The sequence below is a fragment of the Vombatus ursinus genome, unplaced genomic scaffold, assembly GCF_900497805.2.
Source record: "Vombatus ursinus unplaced genomic scaffold, bare-nosed wombat genome assembly UNPS02014784.1, whole genome shotgun sequence".
Classification (NCBI taxonomy): Eukaryota; Metazoa; Chordata; class Mammalia; order Diprotodontia; family Vombatidae; genus Vombatus; species Vombatus ursinus.
Window position 1 is genome coordinate 5,931,377 of NW_020954562.1, and position 21,981 is coordinate 5,953,357.

Sequence of the window (21,981 nt, forward strand, 5' to 3'; positions counted from 1 at the left end):
AACTGATGAACTTTGAGTGCAGATTGAAGCATTCTTTTTCCACTTTATTTTTATTCCTTTTTTTTTTGCAACATGGCTAATATGGAAATATGTTTTGCATAACTTAACATATATAAGTGATACCATATTGCTTGCTTTCTCAATGGGTGGGGTGGAGGCTGGAAGGAGGGAGAGAATTTGGAATTCAAAATTTAAAAAAATTAATGCTAAAAAATAAAAATTTAGGAAAAAAAATTATTCTGGCTCTGCTTATTTTATTCTATGTTACTTTAAGTAAGTCTCCTTGGTTTCTCTGGATTCATCATATTATTTTTCTGGCACAGTAATGTTCCTTTACATTCACATGTCACATTGTGTTTAGCAGTTTGCCACTCAATGCACACCCACTTTGTTTCCAGTTCTTTGTAATGACAAAAAGTGCTACTATAAATATTTTGGTGCATGATCCTTTTTCCTCTATCTGTGACTTCTGTGACTAGTAGTGGTATTGCTGAATGAAAAGATATTCAGAATTTAGTGACTTTTTGAGTATTGTTCCAGACTGTTTTCCAGAAAAACTGGGCCACTTTATATTTCTGCCAGTAATGCTTTACTGTAACTATTGTCCCACAGAATCTCCAACAATTGTAATTTTGACTTTTTGTCATCTTTGCCAGTCTGATGGTTGTGAAGAGGATCCTCAGGCTTGTTTTTATTTGCATTTCCTCTTATTACTTATTTGGAGCATTTTATCTTATGGTTATCAATAGCTTTTTTGGTTTTTTTTTTTTTTTGAAAATTGTCCTCAAATCTTTTGACCACTTTTACATTGGGTAGTGGACCATGAAAAGAGCTTGGCTTCATATATTTGTATAAATTCCATATAAATTTTGGATATCAAACTTTTACCATAGATATTTGTTGTGAAGATTTACAATTTGCAGCTAATCTTCTTACTCTGTTGGAATTGATTTTGTTAATGCAGAATCTTTTTAATATTGTCTGCCCGAAGTTGTCTTATTTTATCTTTTATGGTGATGACTTTTCCCTTTTGTTTGATTAAAAATTCTCTACCTTGCCCTAGTTATACAAGGGACCCTCTATCATTCTCCTTTCTATATTTAATGATAGAATCTTTTAGATTTAAATCATATTTGAAGTTTATTGTGGTATATAGTATAGGATGTCATTCTAAACCTAATTTCTGTCAAACTGCTTTCCAGTTTCACTAACAGTTCCCTTTGAATTAGGAAGTTCTTACCCCAATAGTTTTGTGTTACTGTGTTTACTCAACACTATACTACTGTGTTCATTTACTTCAGGTCATGTTTACCTTGTATGGACCATTGATCAACTTTTCTATTTTTTAACCACTACAAATAGTTTTGATGTTTACTGATTTACAGTAAGTTTTATCTCCCTTGGAGTTCTTGACCTTTTGTTTCCTTCATATGAATCATGTAGTTATTTTAACTAGTTATATTAAATAACCTTTGGTAGTTTGTTGTAGTATAGCACTAAAACTATAAATTAATTTAGGTAGTGTCATTTTTGCTTTATTAGCATAGCTTGACCATGAACTATAAAATAACTCTACAATTATTTACCTTTCTTTACAATTATTTACCTTTCTTTAACTCCGTATGTGAATGAATTTAATTCTATATAATAGTCTCTAATTCAGGTGTCAGACACTCATGTCTCTTAACAAACTAGATTCAATCTTGGAAGGTTTTCTCTAATAAAAACTTCTGTGGCTTGTTTTGCTCCTACCTAATAGTTCCTTTGAAACATTAACACTTGGCTCATGTCTCTTCATGGGTTCTGGACCCCCTGTTAACTGAGCTTAACAAAAACAATGGACATACATAAAACCATTTGTAAAAGGCAGTATGGAACACAACATTGTAAAGAAAAACAATATTGACTTAAGCAGTCTGATCTAATGATTCGGTGATCAGCCATGACTCCAGAGAACCAAAGAGGTAGAGGTTCAGAATAAGACCTGTGTTTATTGCATTGCTTCTTGGTTTTTTTTGGGGGGGGGGTTGGGTAAGAGGAATTAGGGAAAGAGAATAGTTAGTGATAGTATTACAAAAAGAAAAGAAGGTTAAGAGCATCATGAAGCATTTAGAAATGCACAGAGAAAACAGAAGGAGCTTCAGAGGGAAACAGATCAGTAGATAAATTTTTACAACTAACTGAATTTATCTTATACTTAAAAACAAGCCATATGTAATGCATATTTGTGGTTTCACTAAAAGTCTTGACCTCAAAACAATATATTCTTCCCATTATTATTGCCAAATAATCTCTCTCTCATGTCAAGACCAATTGACCACTCGATTTTTCCTCAATATCAGTTAATCAATTAATGTCAGTGAGCTTTTACAAAGAGATATTTATTGAAAAAATAGCAAGGACAGAAGTATAAAACATCCCCCAAATTGGGTGGGGGGGATGTCCACTTTTCCATGTCCCCTTGGTCCGTGGAGAAAGTGGGCTCAAACTTAAGGTCGTTGGTACAAAGTATTCCCTCCACCAAGTTTACTTATGGTTCTAGCGTAGCTAATAAATGCGATGTTCCCTTGCTTGCAGGCACAGTATCTCAGCTGCTAAGGTCCATTTGCTGCTAGGTTTGGTCAAGCAAGTAGCTCATCAGGGCTGGCTCTTCACTGGGCTTGGCTAACTAAGATCATAAAAGAATAAATACAATAGAGACAAAACAAACATGGGCACCACATATTCATGGCTGTGTGATGACTGGAGGTAAGGGCTCTTTCATGAGAGGACTAATAGCATTTCTTCAGCATCAAAAACCACTAGGAAGAAAAAGATGTCTGTTTATACTTTTTGTATGTACACTGAGTCTTGGTAACTGCTAATTAAAAGGCTTTTCATCACCACATAGTATACTTACAGGAAATAAAGAATACCTGTATACACCAAAGTTGAGAGGTAAGGAGCTGCCCCTGTATTCACACACTTTTGAAGCAGGCTAACCAGTCCTCCACATGGATTGATACCAGGCAGAGCATATTGTACATGCTCTAAGGACAGGTCAGTGTCTCTGGTACATGTAACAGAGTTCTCTTAAGCTAAATAAAATTGAGAATTTAGGACAAAGATCCCCCTAGAGTCCTCAAATAAGTATTCTAAAACTAAATGGCTAAGAGTAATCATTAGCATTTTAAGTCTTTCCTTCTTCTCAAGTTAGCAAGTATCTGTGTATCACAGTGAATTCCAAACTGAATTCAATTCAGCAGGCAGTTGAATGCTTCAGCTAGTATGTTAGAGAATATGATACAGTCCTTGTCCTCAAGCAGTTTTGAATTTAAGGGAAATAAGACATAAATCAGAGAACAGTACAAGATAATATATGATTACTTTTCAAACCTTGAAGTGCAGCAGTAAGTTGTGGGGCCAAGGCTTTAGGGAAGAGGTTGGGCTTTGTCTCATCCTTGAAACATTCCTTGGATTTGGATCGTTGGAGAGAGGAGAGCATTTCAGGTTTGAAGAGAAAGGGAAATGAACATGTGGTATGTTGAAGGGATACTAAGAAGACCAGCCTGATGATTTGTTTGAGGGGAATGGGGCAGATAAGATTGGACTGTAGGGCTAGATTATGAAGGGTTTTGAGTGCTAAGAACTTAGCTGATCCCAATAGATCTGTGATTTCATTAGTTTAGGGAATTGCTGATGAGGGCAGTCCATTTGTCATAAAGATCAGCTTCTGGTTTATAACTTATAGTCTTAGTTGCCTCGGTTAACTGAGAGATAAGTGATTTATCTAGAGTCATTGAAGCCAGTGTGTGTCAGATCCAGGCTGTCCCAACTCCAAGACTAGCTTTCTATCTGCTATGACATGCTACATTTTAGGACAGAGAACTACTGCTGTGTGTTTTTCCAAAGGGGAGTTTCATGTTCAGAGTGGATTGAAGCACAATAATAATGAAGGAAAATTGTGATTTTGAGCAAAATGTCATGAAGTGATGCACTTGGGAACTCACTACTTATTATTTGATCTTTATAATTTCTGTACAAATTTTTAAAAACATACATTTTAGGTTCACTTTTGGGTGATAAAACACGGATGATTGAGTTGTCAAAAGACATGAATGCATACATCAGACCATCTCCTACTAGAGGAACTTTAGGAGGTGTGACAAGGACTACAAAGGAAGCTATTCTTCTTTGTGAAGGAGGAGGATATGATATCATTCTTATTGAAACTGTAGGTAAGTGCATTTTTCTGTCTGTTTTATAAAAGTAAAATCCTATATTAAGTCTTATGCAAAGACAGGTTCTAGATAATAAAGTTATTTACACATAATTCATTCAATAAATTTTTCTTAAAGTTGTAAGAATTTGGGCTAAGTACTGTGAAGTATACAAAAATCTATCAGACACTGTTCCTACCTTCAAGGAGCTTAAACTCTAAAAGGGGCAGCTAGGTGGAGCAGTGGAGGGAGTACCAGGCCTGGAGTCAGGAAAACACATCTCCCTGAATTCAAATCTAAACTCAGACACTTAACTAGCTATGTAACCCTGGGCAATTCACTTGACCCTGTTTGCCTCATTGTCCTCATCTGTAAAATAAGCTGAAGAAGGAAAGGGCAAACCACTCCAGTATCTCTATGAAGAAAACCCTAAATGGGGTCACAGAGAGTCAGACACAACTGAAACAACTGAACAACAATACGCTCTAATAGGCAAGATATGGCATATTCATGAGTAACTATAAAACCAAATAATGTTATAAACATCTTAAGTGGTTCAAACAAAAAGGGTCATTGGAACTTCAATAATAGTCATCTTTAAAAGTACTTTGCCTCTTCTTGTGACATGCTGGAAGGAAATGAATGTGATTATGTTGTTTGCATTGTAGGTGAGAAAAGGAGATTTGATCAAAACTATAGTTGAACTTGAGGGGAGTAGCATGTAGTAGAAAGAGTGATCATATAGAAGTCAGAAGTCTTGGTTTGTAGTGCTGACTATCGTTGTGTGATACTGGGAAATCACTTAACCTTTCTTAGCATAACTTCCTTTTTTTTTTTTTTTTTAGGCAATTGGGGTTAAGTAACTTGCACAGGGCCACACACAGCTAGTAAATGTCAAGTGTTTGGTCTGAGGTCGGATTTGAACTCAGGTCCTCCTTACTTCAGGGTTGGTGCTCTATCCACTGTACCACCTAGCTGCCCCAATCACTTCCTTAATTATAAAATAAGGGGCTTGGGTTAAAATAATTTCTAAGGTCCTTTTTAGCCCTAAAATTCTGATTCTTCTTCTTTTTTGTGTGTGTCCTTTGGTCAAAAAAACAGTTTTTCTTTACTACTTTTTCCCATATCCTATTTGAGACTTAGCAGTTGTTAAGCTCCAAAATCATCTATAAAACACACAAAAACAGAGAGAAGGAAAAAAGAGTGAGGACAGCTTATTCATGACTTTCTTTCCCTATTGTGTTCAGAGCAGTTCTTTTAGCTTGGATCAGTCTGGATTATTCCCTCTGTCTCACCCCACATGCAATCTGTTGCCAAACCTTGTTGATTCTACCTCCACATCATCTCTTTTTTTTTCCCGCTTACACAGTTGCTAACCATTCTAGTTCAGGTCCTCATCATCTTTTACCCGGACTACTATAATAGACTTCTTCTTCTTCTTCTTCTTCTTTTTTTTTTTTTGGCTAGGCAGTGGGGTTAAGTGACTTGCCTAGGGTCACACAGCTAGTAAGTGTCAAGTGTCTGAGGCCAGATTTGAATTCAAGTCCTCCTGATTCCAGGGCATATGCTCTATCCACTGTGCCACCTAGCTGCCCCTGTAATAGACTTCTAATAGGTCTTTGCTTTTTCAGACTCTCCCTTCTTCTATATTGCCTGTATATAGTTGTCAGAATAATATTGCTAAGACTCAGGTGTGAGTGTCACACCTGTGATCCAGAATCTTTAGTGACTAACTGCTGTTTGCTCAAGGGGTATATATGTATGCCTTAGCCTGACATTTATGGCCTTCAACAATATGGTGTCAATCTACTTTTGCAGCCTTATTTCATATTATTCCACTTCATGAATGCTACAGTCCAGTCAAAATGGTCTATTGACCATTCCCTGCACTCAGTACCCTATGATCCAAGGACCTGATGAATTTGAAGAAGCTCTTTCACATACCTAGAATGCACTGTGTTTTCATCTTCGTTTCTCAGAATCCCTGACTTTATTTGAAGTACAGCTTAGATGGAACATGAAACCTTTCATTCTCTTCCCACTTCCAGTTTGTTATTTTCTTCGTGTGATACTTATTTGTGTACCTGTAGCTTCCAGCCTAATCCCTAAGATAATACAAACTCCCTAAAGGTGAGGACTGTTTGCTCATACATAAGCACATAATAAAGGTTGAATTGAAAATTAGCATAGTGTTTTTAGGTCTGCTTTGTTTCATCTCTTACTCATGCATACTGGAAATGTAATTTTTGTATATATAATTTTTTTTTCAATGAACTAATATTTATTTTCTCTCTTCAGGTCCCTACCCTCAACCCCACTGAAAATAACAGAAAAATTCTTGTAACAAATCATAGAAATACAAATGACTACATTGGCAATGTCCAAAAATAAATCCTCATTTTGCATCTTGAGTCCATTAGCCTTTCTGTCAGGAGAAATTTATTAATTTTAACAAATTTCTCTGAAAGAAAATAATTAAGATTAAATGTTATGGAATTTTACCCATCTGGAGTTAGATTATATATTTGCTTTCCCCAGACTTGACTTTCTTTATTTCAGCATGGAGACCATCATGAATTTTCCTTATAGAAATTCTCCTTTTGCCTTTCAAATAGGCTTTGAGGAATACATTTTGAATATATGCTTATGATTGACATTTTTCAGGTGTGGGGCAGTCAGAATTTGCTGTTGCAGACATGGTTGATATGTTTGTTTTATTACTACCGCCAGCAGGAGGAGATGAATTGCAGGTAATTGTTCTCTCTTTCTTAATTGGAAATATGTGGGATATATCCCAGAAATTCCAAATTTTCATTATTGCCTGTGTAGGTATGTCTCTACCTAACATTACAGATTGGTTAGTTTTTGTCCAGTTTTTGTCTTAGGCAGTTTTTTTTTAATGTTATGGGAGGTTTGTTTGTAATTTATTTGTAAGGTAACATTATTGAAGGTATACCTTTGTAAGTTAAAATGATAAAAATGAGTGGGCAGTGAAGCATGATTCTTTATTGGATAAAACATTTGACTAAATGGTAGGTTTGCTTTTTTGTTCCTACCTTCCATAGATTTACTATATGACCTTAAAATGAGTCATAAGATCTATTTTCTCTATGACTAAGGCAGGAAGGGTTAAAATAGGATAGCTCTGACCTACAGGGACCGTTGAAATCTTGCTACTTATACTATACTTACTTCAGAACTTTTATTTATTAGATATATCATCCTTTAAATTAATTGATTCTGTATTTTTCTGGGAAGCTAGAATTCTACTTTATAAAATAAGAGTTCTGTCCTTACTTCAGGAACCATCTGAATTCAAGTTTAAATTTTTTTTTTGTTATTGGTAACTTTGTATTGTTATAGTGAGTGTAAAATTATGAGTCATTAAATTTCATTAATGAAAGTTATTTGAAAAATTGCAACTTTTTAATTGTTATTTTATAAATAACACTTTTCCACTGTTTCCCACAATTATGGGTTAGTCACCATTGGATTTCATCTTTTGACATTGACATTTAATCTTCTACCATAATTTGGATCAAAAGACTAAGATAATCTCTTCAAAAATTTCAGACCTCGGTTTACTTTTAAATTATAAGGTGTTTTTTCCAAACAGACAAGAGAAAAATTTCTCATCTGTATATATTAGAGGGATATTTCAAAGAGCAAAGATTTCTTCTCCAGAAATGTACTCTTTCCGCTTTCCTAGCAGGTTTTAAGTGTTAGAATGGCATAAAATAGCTATATGTGTATTAGTGGTATGTGTGTTATCTTTCTGACCAATGTAATGATGGATAATTGCAAATCTGAGATAGATAAAGCATTTAGTAAGCACTTATTATGTGCCAGGCACTGTGATAAACCCTGAGGTTACAAATACAAACAAGATAATCTCTACTCCCAAGGAGCTGAAGAGGAGGCAGAGAACTGCCTTTTCTAGTTAGGGAAGCCTGTACAGAAGAGGGAGCACTTAGGCTAAGCCTTGAAGAGAAGGATCCTGAAAATTTAGAAAAGGAGGGAATGTTTCAGTTATCAGGGATAACTTTTGTCAGTGTATAGAAGTAGAACCTAGTATGGCATGGTGAGTTTGGACAAAAACTAGTAGTGCAGTTTGATTGGACTGTAGAAAGTGGGATGAGAATTAATAATCCTCCCCTACTCCACCCCCCCAAAAAGGGCTGGGTTGTAACTAGATTATGGAGAGCCTTAAACAGGTACTTTGTATTTCATCCAGTGGATAACACAGAGTCACTGTAAGTTTTTGAATAGGGGGTGTGACATCAGAACTGTGCCTTAAGAGGCTTGTTTTGGAAGGTATATATGGATAAGAGAGATGGGAGACTGTAGGCAGGGAGATGAATTACTCGCCTAGTCCAGTTAATGATAGTACAAGTGTAAAAGGTGATGAGAGGATATGAGGTATTGGCCCTGTGGAAGTGTAATCAGCAAGTCTTGGCAACTGACTATATTTTAGGGGTGATGGGAAATAAAAGAAAAAGGAAGAGTCAAGGAAATTCCAAGGTGTTAAGACATATGTGACTGGGAGTATGGTGGTCTTATTGATTATACCTTCACACATCATCTCTCCCATCTGCCTCTTCTTTATTCACACAGCTACCACCTGAGTTCTGGCATTTATCACTTTTCACCTGGACTATTACAGTAGCTTCCTAGTTAGTCTGTCTGCTTTAATTCTCTCCCCCTCCAATCCATCTTCTACATTACTGCCAAATTGATATTCCTAAAGTACAGATCTGACTATATCAGTTCTTTGTTTAAAATGGTTAAAAATTTTAAATGTAACAAACACAAAAGAGCATTTCTTTATATAAAGGTGAATACCAAAAAAGATTTTAATATAAAATCATGAATAATTATTCCATTTTGCTTGTTTTTTTTTTAAAAAGTGAGAACTTTAACATGTCACTTTCAAAACTCTCCCACTTATCCATGTTTAGTTCTGAACTTCTGTTCTTTTCTGAATACTTTTTAAAGTGTTCCAGTAGGTTTCTTTTCTTCTTTTGACATCACTATCCCTTTTTCCTCTCCTCCTTTTACTCCCACCACCCCATTAAAAACAGAAAGGAAAAAAAAACCCTTTGTAACAAATAAGCATTGTCAAACAAAATAAATCCACACAATGACCATGTCCAAAAATATATATCTTCTTCCACACCTTGAGTCCATCACCTCTTCATCAAGAGGTGGTAGCATTTTTATCATAAGTCCTCTTGTTCATTGCTTTGATCAGAATTCTTAAGTCTTTTAAAGTTTTAGTAAGAACTAAAAAGGAAACAAATAACTGGGGGAAAATCTTTACAGCAGCTTTCTCAGATAAAGGTCTCATTTTCAGGATATTTAAGGAACTGATTCAAATTTGTAAGATTAAGAAACATTCCCCCAATTAATGATCAAATGGAAAGGCAGTTTTCAAAGGAAGAAATCTAAGCTATTTATAATCATGTGAAAAAATACTTTAAATTACAAATAATTAGAGAAATTCACATTAAAGCAACCTTGAGATTACACCTCATACAACTCAAACTGGCAGAGATAACAAAAGAGTTTGAAAATGACAACTACGGAGGAGATGTGGGAAAACCGATACACTACTGCACTGTTGATGGAGCTGTGAATTAGTTCAGCCTTTCTGAAAAGCAATTTGGGACTATTCCAATAAAGATACCAAACTGTGCATACTCTCTGACTCAGTTACAACTTCTAGGTCTGTACTCAAAAGAAATCAAAGAAAGAGGAAATATGTATAAAAATTATAACAGCTTTTTGTGGTTGCCCAAAGGTGGAAACTAAGAGACATCCTCCTATTGGAGAATGGTTAAACAAGATGTGGTATATATACGGAATATAATGTCATTTCATCATAAATAAAAGATGAAATGGACAAATTGAGAAGAAATAAGGAATAGCTTTATGAATTAATGCATAGTGGAGTGAGCTGAACTAGGAGAACAATTTATACAATGATGGGCATCCTCAAGCTGCTTAAGAAGAGAGATTATTCTATTTTTTTTTCATCTTTTGTACCTCGTACAGTGTCTGACAGTGCTAGTCACTTCATAAATGTTTGTTAAGTGATTGATTTCCTTCTATGTTGCTAATGCCCTTGTATGTGTTGTTTACCCCCAGTAGAATGTAAGCTTCTTGAGGACAGAGGCTGTTGCATTTGTATCTTTCCATTGTGCCTTAAGCATGTCTCCAAATCAAAAAATAATTATGTATGGTATAAAGTAGCATTAGGGATATGAGTATCTGGGACACAGTAATCACTTGATAAATAATTTTTGAATAAATGGTGTTATCAGTAACAATAGGGAATCTTAAAGGAGATGTGGTTTGGGGAAAAGATGGTGAGTTTAGTTCAGGACATGTTTAGTTCGATGTGTGTGAGCTATCTAGATGAAGGTATTTGGTAAGTAGATGACAAGACTGGAGTACTACTGGAGTCCCCCATAGGGGAGAGACATCAGCTCAATGTATAGATTTTAGAGTCATCTGCATAGAATTAATAATTGAATCAATGAGCAGATAAGGTCAATAAAGGAGAGAGTATATGGAGAGAAAGTAATGGGGCATAGAATAGAGCCTTGGGGGATTTTCACACTTAAGCTGAAAGAATAATGAAACATCTTGCCTTATGACGACCAATATTAATGCTTATTCCCATTTCCCCCTTTTTTTCTTCAGGGCATCAAACGGGGTATAATTGAAATGGCTGATCTAGTAGCTATAACTAAAGCTGATGGAGATTTGGTTGTACCAGCTCGAAGGATACAAGCCGAGTATACCAGTGCATTAAAATTACTCCGCAAGCGCTCAAAAGTCTGGAGACCAAAGGTGAGCATCCATTCCATTTATAAGCTTTTCCTCCTGAATGGACTTGTGCACACTTTACAAAAGGATGTAAATCCTAAGCAAGACATATAATCAATCTTAGCTTTTATGTGAAGATTTGAGCCTTTAAAATTGTGACAAAAGTAGAGTCTATAGCAGGGATATTAAAATTATCACAAACCTACTACTTGTTAAAAAGTAGTTTAAAAAGTTAAAAATGGGTTCGAGATATGAAATGATAGATTAAGTTACTTAATGCTTGATTTTGAACATGTTGAAATGATAGCAAATCCATTCTGAAAACAAACTGTTCCCAAGATTATAAAGCTATTGATGATTAGTTTCTCCACCATGTGAAAGAGTAAAGGCTTTTGTAGTCGGATACTTTCTTTCCCATTTAGCATGTTACGAAGTTGGTGGCAAGGGGAGGTGGCAGTAAAAAAGATATAATGCTATGTCTATTGATGTCATAATTGTGACTTCTCCAGTTTTACCTGTAAGATTATTATATTATTAAAGAAAGAAACCACAAACGTGACAGCTGTAGGAAAGTAAAATCATGTTTCTTAGACTAGGCTTCTAATCCCATCCATGTATCATTCCTCACTGTTCACTTACTGTGCTGACCTATTCCCCCAATCAGGATTATTTGCCCCTATTAATGGGGCTGTGGTCCCAAAACCAACTTGGATGTGAAAGCCTTACCTAGCTTTGCAGTATTTATCTTTATAACCACCCTCTCACCCAATTATTAGCTCTGCACAGATTACCAAATTGCGATTTGAATCCATGATAAGTTCTTGGCTCTGCAACAAATTTATGGAGTAATTCTAGTTAAGTTACTCTTTGTACCTACTTTTCTACGTTTTAAAAATGCAGCTTGAATTTGTTGTTTACTTGTATAATGAGATAGTTAAGAATGAGCCACTCAAGAAGAATACTTACTATTCCTTTGATAAGAAATGAGTCAGATTGCTCTTCATTTTTCTATAGGTAGTTCGCATTTCTGCAAAAACTGGAGAAGGCATCACTGAGATGTGGGACAGAATGAAAGAATTCCAGGACCTCATGCTTGCGAGTCACGAGCTCATTGCCAGGAGACGAAAGCAGCAGAAAGTCTGGATGTGGAACCTGATCCAGGAAAGTGTGTTAGAACGTTTCCGAAATTGTTCAGCAGTAAAGGACCAAATTCCTTTTCTGGAGGAAAAGGTTGCCAGTGGGGATCTTTCTCCAGGACTAGCAGCAGATATATTGTTGAAAGCTTTTAAAATCTGAGACTAATTTATGTGATCTTTCAATATGTTAAAATATTTTAATATTAAAATTCTCTCATGATGTTTACAATTTGTAATTCATTTTTATGGCCAGATTTGATTCCCATATTTGAGATTCACACTTGGTAAACTTAAGTAGGGTATCAGTGGTAAAGATGAGGCAATTTCACAACACTTAGAAAGTTCCTACCATACGTTACTAACTATAGTTATTTTCTGTTCCTCCTGGCACACAGAAGTGGGACTTGCTAAGCTCTTGCCCACGAGTGCAGAGGCGATGCAGAATTGGCTTCTGTCCTTAGTCAGTAACAAAGGAGACTGAAGGAGGCAGAAAGGAGATCATGTCCCAGAAAACCTTCTTTTCCAGGCAAAAAAATCAGTATTGACCACATTTTTAAAGTTCTGTTTGGTGCTAATAATAATAGAATCATTTTTGAAAACCTTAAATATATGATTGACATTTAGGGAGTATCAGATTCATTGAGGAATTTTTGAAATGAATATATATGGCATAAAGAAGCAAAAGAGTTGGGGAAATATATGATGACTAAATTATAGGATATCTATTCATATTTGAGCACCAATCTCAAAAGAGTGATGGAACCATACCAAAGATGGGGAAATCCATTGTAACCTATATGGGCCAGGTAATCTACCAGTTCCAATTAATCCCCCAAAGGACAGCATGGACACTCCCCCAAATTCTAGCTAATCCTTAATTACTTAAGGATTAATTATCCAATTTGTGGCAATTTAAACTTTTTATTCCTTCTTTCTCCCGTTTTCCTTTTAGCACTTTGCTACTTTTGTTAGAAGCTTTAAAAATTATTTTATGATATAAAGACTACTAGCAGGAAAAATTAAAATTTCATTTTTTATATTAAAGATAACAGAATTTGAAGGTTAGTTTTGAGATTTTAAACCTAAGTTATTAAACGCAAATGGCCACGTTTTCCTGTTTCCATTTCTTTTCCGCTACCCTATTAACTGCGTAATGCTCTCCCTTCTTGTAATTTATAAGCATTTGACTGTGGTTTTTAAGTCCTTTTCATAGTTAATTCTTTGAATATATTTTGTACTTTGCAATGATATGGGTCCAGTGACAATTTGTCAGCTGAGGTCCAGCTTAGTTAAATCTGTAGAAGCTCATCACCAGAAGTTTAGCCACCATGGGATGCATTGGTACAGGGAATGCTCACACAAATGAAAACAGGAATCCTGGAAGTAGTGAAGTCAGTGTGTATATATTTCAGTAAGCCACTTTCTGTGATCCATGAGATATCTTCATCATACAAATTATTTTCCCAGGAATTTCTTTAAAGGCCCTATTTTCAAGTCTGTTAGAACATTTAAAGCAGAATTCTACTTCCTAAGTTGCTGAACTTAATTTCCTCAAGTTTTATTTTAACCAACATTCCTTTCAGGTTATCCCAGTACTAATGGTATTAGGATATCTGTTTCATAGAATCATAAAATTAGAAAGCACTTTGAATGATTTGTTTTACCTATCCTCATATTTTCAGAAAAGATCAAGCTTAAACAATCCCAGGCACATGGAATTCTGTTATGTTTTTAAAGACGCATAACTTTCTGCAGTGAGATGCAGTATAGCATATTTTGAAAGAGGGGGCTGGTCCTGGGGTCATGAAGACCTGGATTCAAGTCCTGTCTCTGACTCATACTACTTATGTGACATTGGACAAGTTAATTAACCTCTCCATGACCCAGACAACTCCAAGACAGTTTTAAACTACTAGATGCTCAGCACTGGTAGAGGAAGTTTCTATACCAGTAGTTCGTTATATTGAGGAAATCACTGGTTCAGACAAAAAACTTCAGAAACCCATTTCGAATGTTGAAAACTAAAAATAAATCAATACATTTTAAAAAAAGAAACCCATTTCAGTTTGTAAAAAAAAAAGCTCCTTGTGTGTCATAACCATGAAAATAATTATTTAAAAAATTAAATTATGAAAAACAATTTTTAACCTCAAGCCCTTAGAGGTAGGGTTAGTTTTTTGTTCTCCCAAATTTAGTTATGTATTCATTCTTATTTTGAAACTAATTTTTTATATTGTAAATATTCTAAAGCGACTTTATATTCTCCTTAATTTTTTGTACCATTATTGCATTACTGATCACATAATGGAATACTGTCTAAAAGATCCTTTACCTTTAATGCATTTGTTTATGAAGCCTAATCTTACACAAGGAACCCTTATCTGTGTTACTTGAACTTGCCAGTCTAATGACAATTTTTTGGCTTGTGGCACAATCCACCATAATTTAATTTCAGAGAAGACAGAGGAAATGGTAGGTAGTCCAAGAACAATCAGAAACAGCATTTAGCCTCATTTTTCCCCCCTTTCCACCAAGGAATTCTGGTTAGTTAATTATTATAATTCATGGACAGCTCATTTTTTTCCCACTTGAAACATATGCTTACAGTAGATGATAGTGAGGCACACCCTCTTTCCCCAAAGTATTTGTAATTACTGTCCTAACCACAAGTGTACCTTTAGAAAATAGTGCATTTTTTTTCCATTAGTGTTTCAAGTAGCATGTTTGATAACAAAATATTATAGTGTGATAAAATAATATAGTGGTAAATGAATGACTTTCATGAAAAGGTTTCACTAGAGAAAAAAGCAGTTTAACTTTGAGCTATTTTAATTGATGAAAATTTAGGCAGTATGAATTTTCTAAGTGAGTCATAGGACATTGAAAGTTTCTTGTGAGAGCATATGATACTTAGCTGAGAATTTGGTATATGTGAGGAAGCTTATTTTTTTTTTAGGATGCTTATGTTTGAATTGGTGGTAATTTTTAAAGATAGTGGAAGTTGCGTGATTGCGCAATTCTAAAGAGCACCCGATCTCAAGTTTAGGACAATAATAAGGAAATAATAAGGAAAAAATAAGGAAATAAGGAAAGACTCTTAGGAGATAAATACTGTGTGTTGTATACATGACTTTAATACCTTGAAGTTGAAAGTATTTTACAAAGTATTTTATTTCATTCTTTCTAAAAGATAATTTAATAGCGAATGTTATCCTTAAGCTAGGTACAGGGAGAATAAATGAGTTGTGAGGAGAAGACTATCAGTGGAACAACTGTGTAATTCAATTGAGACATCCGTGCCATTCCTTTAACTCTTAAGAGTCCATCCTTTTTCTCTCTTCTGCAACTAGATTACACTTTACTATTTGGAAAGGGTTTCCACGATCTAGTTTTCCTTTGTTTTTGAATTTTCTAGTAAGTTTTGAGTATTACCCATTTAGAAATGTCTCAGTATATTGTTAACTACAGAAATATATTATATACTATATAATTATGAAATACAATATACAATTATAATATATAATTATTGAATATAACATATAATATTATATTAAATGTATATTACATGTGGGCAGCTAAGTGGTACAGTGGATAGAGTACTGAACCTGGAGTCAGGAAGACTCATCTTTCTGAGTTTAAATCAGGTCTCAGATACTTACTGGCTGTGTGACTCTGGGCAAGTCACTTGACTCTGCTTCAGTTTCCTCATCTGTAAAATGAGCTGGAGAAGGAAATGGCAAAACACTCCATTATCCTTGCCAAGAAAACCCCAAATGGGATCACAAAGAGTCAAGCACGACTGAAAGGATTGAACAACAATATTACGTGTAGGTATGTAATATATGCATATGTATATATAAACCTATATTTAAAATTCTTGGCTTTATAACAAAGGATACTAATTGGCTTTTGTTACTTGGTGATAGCATGATAATGTTAGTTAAGACAAAAAAGAGGATAACTTAAGTTATTCAAGCCTGGTGAAGGGATATTCTCATTATTACCTGTCACTTATTTTCTTATTCTTATGTAAGAAATTTACTCTTGGTCATGGAGTTATATTTCCTTTATCCAGGTTTGTAGCTAGGGAAATAGATAGTCCCCCTACCAAATTTTCAGATGTCTTTCTTACACTTAATGGCAGAGAGGATGTATTGTGTAGGATGGAAATGTGCAATATAAAGCTTTGAATCATGATGAAACTAAAATTCTTAACTTAGCCAGAGTCTAATTTCTTTTAGACACAATTTAATTTTTGAAAGTAGAACCTATTTGGGTTTTTTTTTTAACTCTGGGCTTCTGCTAATATTTGAGGCTTTCTTTTAATCATATAAAGAGATACAAGATTAAAAATATGTTATTAATAAAGGCATCTAATTCCTGTTATCATTTAGCTTATCTTGACTTTTCCCCTTCTAAATTATCACACAATTTAATATTAAAAGTTGCCTAATTTGATAAGTCTTGATGATAACAGATGTCCTTCCTACCTTTTCTTTAGGTGATTGGAGAAGAAAACTATTAGGATCACTGTGAAATGAACAACATTTTTGTGCCCTACCTCTTTTTGAAATGAACAGAGAAGTGCTATATGGTATAGTGAAACATGTTTGGGTCAAAAATAAGTTTTCCAAATTCATACTCTGTATTTTGATCTCCTGACCAAAAAAGAGAGAGGTGAAATCCAGGACAGCATTGTTGTAAATCATTGGCAGAACATTTCAGAGGGGAAAATAATCCTGCAGAAAGCTCGACTTAAAATCCAGCTAAGTCAGATCATCCTGAGATTGTTGAAAAAAATGAAAGTATTACAACAAATAGACATTAAATAGAACAGTTCTGCTAGTGTTTCTCTAGCAATTTAGCCTCTTTTGTAATAAGAATGGAGTCATAATATTTGGACTCTACCACTTCACTACTAGGTCAAGAAGAGGATATAGAACTTAAGAAGAGAAAAGAGTTAAGTGCATCTGGACCTAACCAAATACAGACAGTAGAAACCCATGCTAGAGAGGACAATTGTAAGGGCACTCTAGAATCAATTTTCAGAATATCTCAAAGAGATAATAAAAGAATTAAGTAGAAAAGATCAGGAATGGCCATCTGCTATCTTTCCTGGCCAAAAAAAAGAACAATGTAAAAAACACCAGAAATTATTCATAGTACAAAGTCTTTATGAGAGTGGTGTATGTATCCCTCAAAGGTACTCTTGAGGAAAACATGAGAAGGGAACAAACAAGCTTTTATTTAATTTTTTTCCTTTTAAAAAAAATTTTTGTTCATATATAGAATTGTTTATATCACCTTCATTTCCAAATATATTCTTCCTTTCTCATCCTATACCTTGTCACAAAGACATTTTTCAAAAGTAGGAGGAGTGGGGGGAGAAGAACAGTTCAGCCATGAACCAGTGCATTGAGTCTGACAGTACATGCAGTGTTCTGCAGCCATAGCCCCTCCCATCTTAAAAATAAAGGAGGAAGACATAGTGTCTTACCTCTTTTTTGGGGTATAGCTTGGCCATTATAATAACACAGTATTCTGTTTCATTTTGTTGTTGTTGTACTTTCCATTTACATATCGTTGTTTGTATTTTTGTCTGGTTCTGTTTACTTCACTCTGCTTCAGTTCATAAGTCTTCCCATACATCTCTGTTAAGTCTTCATATTTATCATCTTTGTTGTAATACTATTTTATTACATTTATGTATCACAATTTGTTTAGCCAATCCCAAGTTGTTTGGTAGCTCCAATGTTTCCACTTCTTTGCTACCACAAAAAATGCTGCTTTTATTATAATCCAAAAAAAATTTCTTAAGTAGACCACATCTTCTAGTCATCCTGCTGATTAAGAGATGTAAAGAGTGCAGATTCTTCCTGTTTATTGTTGAATTTTTTAAAATTGATTTGCTAGAACAAAAAACAACCTTAAAGGCTATCTTCAAACAACGTATTTTGAAATATAATTGTTAAAATCATATAAAGTTCCATGACACATATGGTCATGGAGACAGCTCTGTTCTAGGATCTGCTAAGAATCATCATATGAAGCTAGGCTTATATAAAAGAAACATGCTTCCTTGAAGAATTTATCAGTGTTACAGCAGAGAGTTTCTGTAGAGTCCAAATAAATGGATTCTCTGTTGATTGCAAGGATCTTCAGGTGCCCATAGAAGTTTAGTGGCTTGCCCATTTTTACATAGGTAGTAAGCATTAGAAGTGGGATTGGAAGTCAAGACCTTCTGACTACAAGCTTGGAAGTTTGCCCACTACACTACACTATTTCTCTCTGCATATATATCCATAGATAGATAGATATTTGTAGCTTACCTGCAGTGGTTGGAAAATGGCCTGGGCCCAAAATTGAATTAGAAGAGATCAAATAGGATCACATTTGGAAAATAGGAGCATTTTCTATTATCATAAACTACTCACTGTAGTGACCAACCATTTAAAATTTTTTTAAATTCAATTTTATTTTCAGTTCCAAATTCCTTCTCCCCCACTCATTGAGAAGTCAAGAAATACAAAACACATTAGGAATATGAAGTCCTGCAGAACAAATTTCCACATTAGCCATATTTTTTAAAAAAGGCAAGAAGTCTGCACTGAGTCCATCAGTTCTCTGAAGTAATTGGTATTTTTCATCATGAGTTCTTTGGAATTTTGGTGGGTCATTATGTTGAATAGAGTTACTAAGGCTTTCACAATTGATTATCTTTACAGTATTGCTGTTCAGCCTATCTTTCAAAGCAATAGTCTTCCAACAATGCTTTGTGACTATGAATCATGGAACCCCAACATTCCTGGAAGATCACAATTTTAGGCAATTCATACACTAGTGGAAATATGCAGGTCCTTATTGGTACTATACTACAAACCTACTTAGACCCATCATGCATGCAATTAATGGCATGAAAAACAGCGTTATGAATTTAATAGGACCAGAAAAAAAGGTGGGATAGTCTTGTAGCAAGAGTTAGGGATAAGAGATGGGTAGCTCAGTGCATCACTAGTGTCTGTGAAATATCCAAAGGACTGAAAGAAGGCCTATAACATAGTCCGTAAAAACTTGAAGGATGATTTTTGATGGAAATCACAGATGCTTATCCTGGGTAAGATGAAAAGGCATGGAGGACTTAGTTACAACCTGCATTTGCGGATGGAATGCACTGATGACATCAAAGATCTCTCAAAATAGTTGAAGTATAAGTCTGTCTCTTAAAAAAACCCTACAGTTGACACAGTTGGTTTCTCTACTAATAATGAGAAAGAAAAAAATTGTTTGTATTTTTAAATGATTATGTAAGATGTTCTGTAATTTTACTTTCCTGCCTCAGCAGTTGCTCTATTGTGAACTAATCTCAGAGTGTCAGAGAAATGTCACAGGTTTATAGTCAAGTTCACAAAACATTAAAAAAAAACCTTTTGTTGATGCCTTTTGTTTTTACATCAGTAATTTTTGGAAATACTCAGTCCCACATCCTTCCCCCTTGAAATAGAACCTTTCCTTATGTGAAGGAAAACATTTTAGCAAAAAACATCCTCTGTAGTGGCCCTGTTGGACAAGGTCTATAACATTTTCCCCTAAGTAGTCCCCCATCTCTCTTCCAAGAGACAATAGGTATATTTCATTATTTGTTCTTCAGGATCATTATTGGTTTTTCAGTTACTTAGAATTTGGATTCCTTTGGTGATTTTTTTCATTTGTTGTAATTCACACACAAGCAATATAGCACTAGGAATTATTTATAAGAAATAGATCCATAGGTTGTTGCTCATCCTTTGTTTTTGAAGAGGACCAATAACATTATGGGTGATGTTTTGACTTCCACATGAACTGGATTTAAGTGAGGCAGAGTTGCACAAAGTTGTCAGCCTCACTCTTCCTAAGTCATCGAAGTCTAGTGGCAAGACAAAAGTAAAATAGACCCATGGGTAAATAATAATGGACAGCATGGTTCATTTTGAGCAAATTGGTTGTAAATTTCCTGAGACAGAGGAAAAGCCACAAACAGCAACTGGTCTTTCTAAAGAAATGGCAGTCCAAAGCATAGACTACACATAATGTAACTGACCAAGTGTCACTGTGTGAATAACAACTCTATAAGTCAGGTTTCTCAGCTTTGTGAGATGAAATGATAAATGGATAAATACATGGTGGTAAATATATTTGTGTCTCAGCTTTTTGCATTTCTCAAAATACCATGGAAAATACCCCCCAAAATTGTATAAATCACAAAATCAGAACTCTCTACTTATGCAACATGCCCGAAGGAGTCAGGGTTGGAACTTGGAGTGGTGACCTGGATCATTGGTGATTTTCCTTTCTGAAAATATTTTATGTGCCAAATCTGTTTGTATGGAATTTTTTACCACTTATAAATTCTCCAGGGTCACAGTAGGGATTAGAAATCCATCCAACCAAACCACCAGCATCAGCCTCCTACTGTTGGGGAAATGGCTGAAAAAAATGATGATTTATAAATATAATGGAATATTACAACAGTTTAAGAACTTACAAATAAGATTACCACTGGGCATGTACCCCCAAGGAATTCAAAGACAAGGGAAAAAGTCCCATATGTACAAAAATTAGCTGCACTTTTTGTGGCAGCAAAGTATTGTAATCAAAGTAGGTACCAATAAATTAGGGTATGATTAGAAAATTGTGGTATATGAATGTAACTAAATAGATCCATAAGAAATGATGAAAATGAAGAATTGGGGAAACTTGACATCAGAGGCAAAGCTCTCCTACAAGCACCCTCTTAGTTCAAGTTTCATGTTGGGACAAAATGAGGCACTTGAAAATAATTTGACATTTAACACGAGGGGCTTTATTTGGTGCAACTCAACAAGGCAGCTAGGTGGAGCAGTGGATAGAGCTCCAGGCCTTGAGTCAGAAAAACCCCTCTTCCTGAGTTCAAATCTAGCTTCAGACACTAGCTGTGTGACCCTGGGCAGGTCACTTAACCCTGTTTGCTTCAGTTTCTTCACCTGTAAAATGAGCTGGTCAACAAAATGGCAAACCGCTCCAATATCTTTGCCAAGAAAACCCAAATGGAATCATGGAGAATCAGACAAGACTGAAACAACTGAACAAGAAACACAACAAGGAGATGCAGGAAGGCTGTAGTGGCACTTGGGTGTGGCTTACTTTATCACCATGTGGAAATAGGCCTGGTCAGCCCAACAGAGCAATGCTACTTTGAGACTTTTTAATGTTTTTGGTTTTTTTCTTAGGCAATCAGGGTTAAGTGACTTGCCCGGGGTCACATAGCTAGTAAGTGTCTGAGGCCCTGTTTGAGCTCAGGTCCTCCTGACTCCAGGGCTGGTGCTCTACTGTGCCACCTAGCTGCCCCTATTGGGACTTGTTATGGCTTTGGAAAGCCATGCCAGGGGAGTTGGGGCCAATCAAGTCCCAAGGGCAGCTGTGTCCTAGACCTAGCCCAGGTTAGCCAGGGAGAGCAGGGAGAGGGAGTCGGGTGAAAGAAGGAAGAAGCTTCATGAAGAAATCTGGGACCAATTGTGTAATCCAATCAGATCCCAAGACAGCTTGTGGGAGGAAAGGGGGTGTATCAAGGAAATGCCCGTCCTATCACACTTGGGAAGACAAATGAATCACGCAGAGCAAAGAATCAGAACTGGGAAAATAACTTACATGATAATCACAATAACATAAAGGAAAACATGGAAAGATATCAAAACTCAGATGGATACAATGACCACTGCTGCTATCAGAGGCCTGCCTCCCTTCTCTTTGTAGGGGTGGTAAGCTGTAGATGTGGGATGGAGAATACATTGTCAGACAAT

The 21,981-nt window shown here is 35.4% G+C and overlaps 1 protein-coding gene across 4 annotated transcripts in view; it reads left to right on the top strand.

The window, feature by feature from the left end:
- Positions 1-12,395, top strand: part of MMAA (metabolism of cobalamin associated A) — a 36,430-nt gene extending 24,035 nt beyond the window's left edge. For all 4 annotated transcript variants that reach the window (XM_027867007.1, XM_027867004.1, XM_027867006.1 and 1 more), the window contains 4 exons: positions 4,047-4,217; positions 6,864-6,949; positions 10,905-11,054; positions 12,045-12,395. In XM_027867007.1, coding sequence (XP_027722808.1) covers positions 4,047-4,217; positions 6,864-6,949; positions 10,905-11,054; positions 12,045-12,326 — 689 coding nt within the window. In that variant the 3' untranslated portion in view covers positions 12,327-12,395. The remainder of the gene's footprint in view (positions 1-4,046; positions 4,218-6,863; positions 6,950-10,904; positions 11,055-12,044) is intronic.
- The last annotated feature ends 9,586 nt before the right edge of the window (positions 12,396-21,981 follow it).